The 2,500-nt window shown below is 48.9% G+C and overlaps 1 protein-coding gene across 2 annotated transcripts in view; it reads left to right on the top strand.

Moving 5' to 3' along the window:
• plekhn1 (pleckstrin homology domain containing, family N member 1) overlaps positions 1-2,500 on the top strand; it is a 19,305-nt gene that overhangs the window by 1,425 nt on the left and 15,380 nt on the right. For both annotated transcript variants that reach the window (XM_083638735.1, XM_083638734.1), the window contains exons 2-3: positions 1,706-1,796; positions 1,994-2,155. In XM_083638735.1, the coding sequence (XP_083494861.1) occupies positions 1,706-1,796; positions 1,994-2,155 (253 nt within the window). The remainder of the gene's footprint in view (positions 1-1,705; positions 1,797-1,993; positions 2,156-2,500) is intronic.

Here is a 2,500-nt window from a genome sequence, read left to right as displayed (position 1 = left end):
CAACGTCTGGAAAAGTATTAAACGTGAATTTGATCATTTCCAGGTCTTGAATAGTTTGGGACTTTGAAAAAAGGTCCTGGAAAAGTACGGAAAATGATGTGGTTCAGGTCCGATACCTGGAGTTTTGATGTTGTTGTGTAGAGCCACTTTGAGGCCACAGTTTTTGTTGGTGTGAAGAATAATGTTCAGATAGAGAGATGCTCTGTCTGTCAGCATGCATTATATTAAAAATCCACCAAAATCAAATCCAGTCCAGAACACAGGGTCTGCCTGGAACAATGTGGAATTTTAAAATGGAAACCGTGTAGGAACCCTGCCAATCATCTCTGATATTTGTTTACTTTGAAGAAGAATCTTCTAAGATGTCTATCTGCGCAGATCATATTGAACACCAGGCAAAATCTTCCAAACGAATCAAAGGTCTGGAAAATCTCAAATTTCAAGTGAAAATGTGTAGGAACCCTGTTTGTGGACATGGTGACCTCCTGATTAGACAGACCTTGATTCCCAGCACACACGCACACACACACACACACGCACACACACACACACACACACACCCACACACACACAGACACACACACACACACACACACACACACACACACACACACACACACACAAAAGCCTGCGTTGTTGTGCTAAAGACATTAGACTCACACATGGGCAGATAAGCAGATCAACTGCAGTCAGTTTGAGATTGTAAAAGCAGACGCACGGGCCTTATCATCGCAGAGGAAGAGCTTCCTTATGAAGATGTCACAATAATGGTCAGAGATGAGGGTCAAGTCAAACAAAGGGGCATTGAATGTTGATTTCCCTCTATGCATATCCTGCCTAACAGGAAGCGGATTGTTCTCCTGGTTTAAATGGCTGCTGTTGAAGGCACGAGGACAAAGGCAGAGAGCTCTGCTTAATGTATATGACATGAGGCACAAACCATCGTTCAACGTCATTAAGTCAAGTTAAGCTGTCATGAAAACTCAAATGTGTCCATTGTTCAAGCTTGAGTTTGTAACGTGATAACGATTGAAAGCCGTAAGAACAATAGATAAGCGATTGGATCCAGATTTGAAATGCAAAACAGCGCAGCAGCACGGACAGCTGCTTGTAGGCCATCGCTCCGTGTGACAAAGCAGACAAGGAAAGTGATTAAACTGCTCTGTGTTGACACTGTCGCTGGGCAGGTAACTGTTCAGCTAACATGTAATGAGCATGATGGTAAACACTGACTGGAGAGTGAGAGCCAGTTGTAACACGTGTCTCTCTCTCTGCCTCTCTCTCTCTCTCTATCTGCCTCTCTCTCTCTCTCTCCCTCTCTGCCTCTCTCAATCTCCCTCTCTGCCCCCCCCCCCTCTTTCTCTCTCTCCCCCTCTTTCTCTCTGTCCCCCCCCCTCTCTTTCTCTCTCTGCCCCCCCCCCTTCTCTCTCCCCCTCTTTCTCTCTGTTCCCCCCCCTTTCTGCCCCCCCTCTCTCTCTCACCCTCTTTCTCTCTCTCCCTCTCTGCCCCCCCCCTCTCTCTCTCTCCCCCCCCCTTTCTCTCTGTCCCCCCCCCTCTCTCTTTCTCTCTCTCCCTCTCTCCCCCCTCTCTCCCCCTCTTTCTCTCTCTCCCTCTCTGCCCCCCCCTCTTTCTCTCTCTCTCTCTCCCCCTCTCTCTCTCTGCCCCCCCCCCTCCCCCTCTCTCTCTCTCGCTCTGCCCCGAGCAGCAGTCGTCTGTTTCGTAAGAAGAATCCCCAGGAGGGACAGGAGAAGTCCAACAGCATCATCAACATCCTGTGCACCGTCACCCCCAGGAAGGTAAGACGTTCCCTCACCTCCTCCAGCTACGAGATACAGCCAGTTCATTACATGAAACACACAGTCGTCTGCATACCTCACAAAACCGCCACGCTGCGTACGCCAATTATGTGATATGTCTGTTCGATTTTGACAGCGGGTAATTGGTTTATTCAAAGTCATGTCTAAAACTCTTCTGGCGTTTTGATTGGCTGCAGGAAATGACCCATAAAGACCTGCAGACGATAGGGAACGTAAAGTGGGACCCCCCCTTCCCCTACGACCCGGCCAGCGGCTGGAAGAAGAGCAGCATCAATGTGAAAAACTACGGAAGGATGGTCCATAGCTCCAAAGTCCGGTTCCGCTTCCTGCACTGCCAGGTGAGGAGGAAACACACACACACGCACACACACACACGTGCACACACACACACACACACACACACACACACACACACGCACACACACACGCACACACACAAAAACACAATAACAAAATGACTTTTTACGACTGCGTATGATGGAATCTCACCACAATAACTCTCAAACAAAACAAGGCTGATGCAGCAACATCCGTTAACGGCCGTTAATGAGGTAATAAGAAAAGGCCACGCCCACAGTGACACATCATCCTAGTCATCCCTGTGATCCCACGGGAGCAAAGAGACCGAGGACACAGGTGGAGATGACAGGATGTTGCTGTGCGGTGGCCATGATGCACCAAGC

The sequence above is a fragment of the Poromitra crassiceps genome (genome assembly GCF_964638095.1).
Source record: "Poromitra crassiceps genome assembly, chromosome: 6".
Taxonomy (NCBI): Eukaryota; Metazoa; Chordata; class Actinopteri; order Beryciformes; family Melamphaidae; genus Poromitra; species Poromitra crassiceps.
This window is presented reverse-complemented; position numbering and strand designations above follow the sequence as displayed.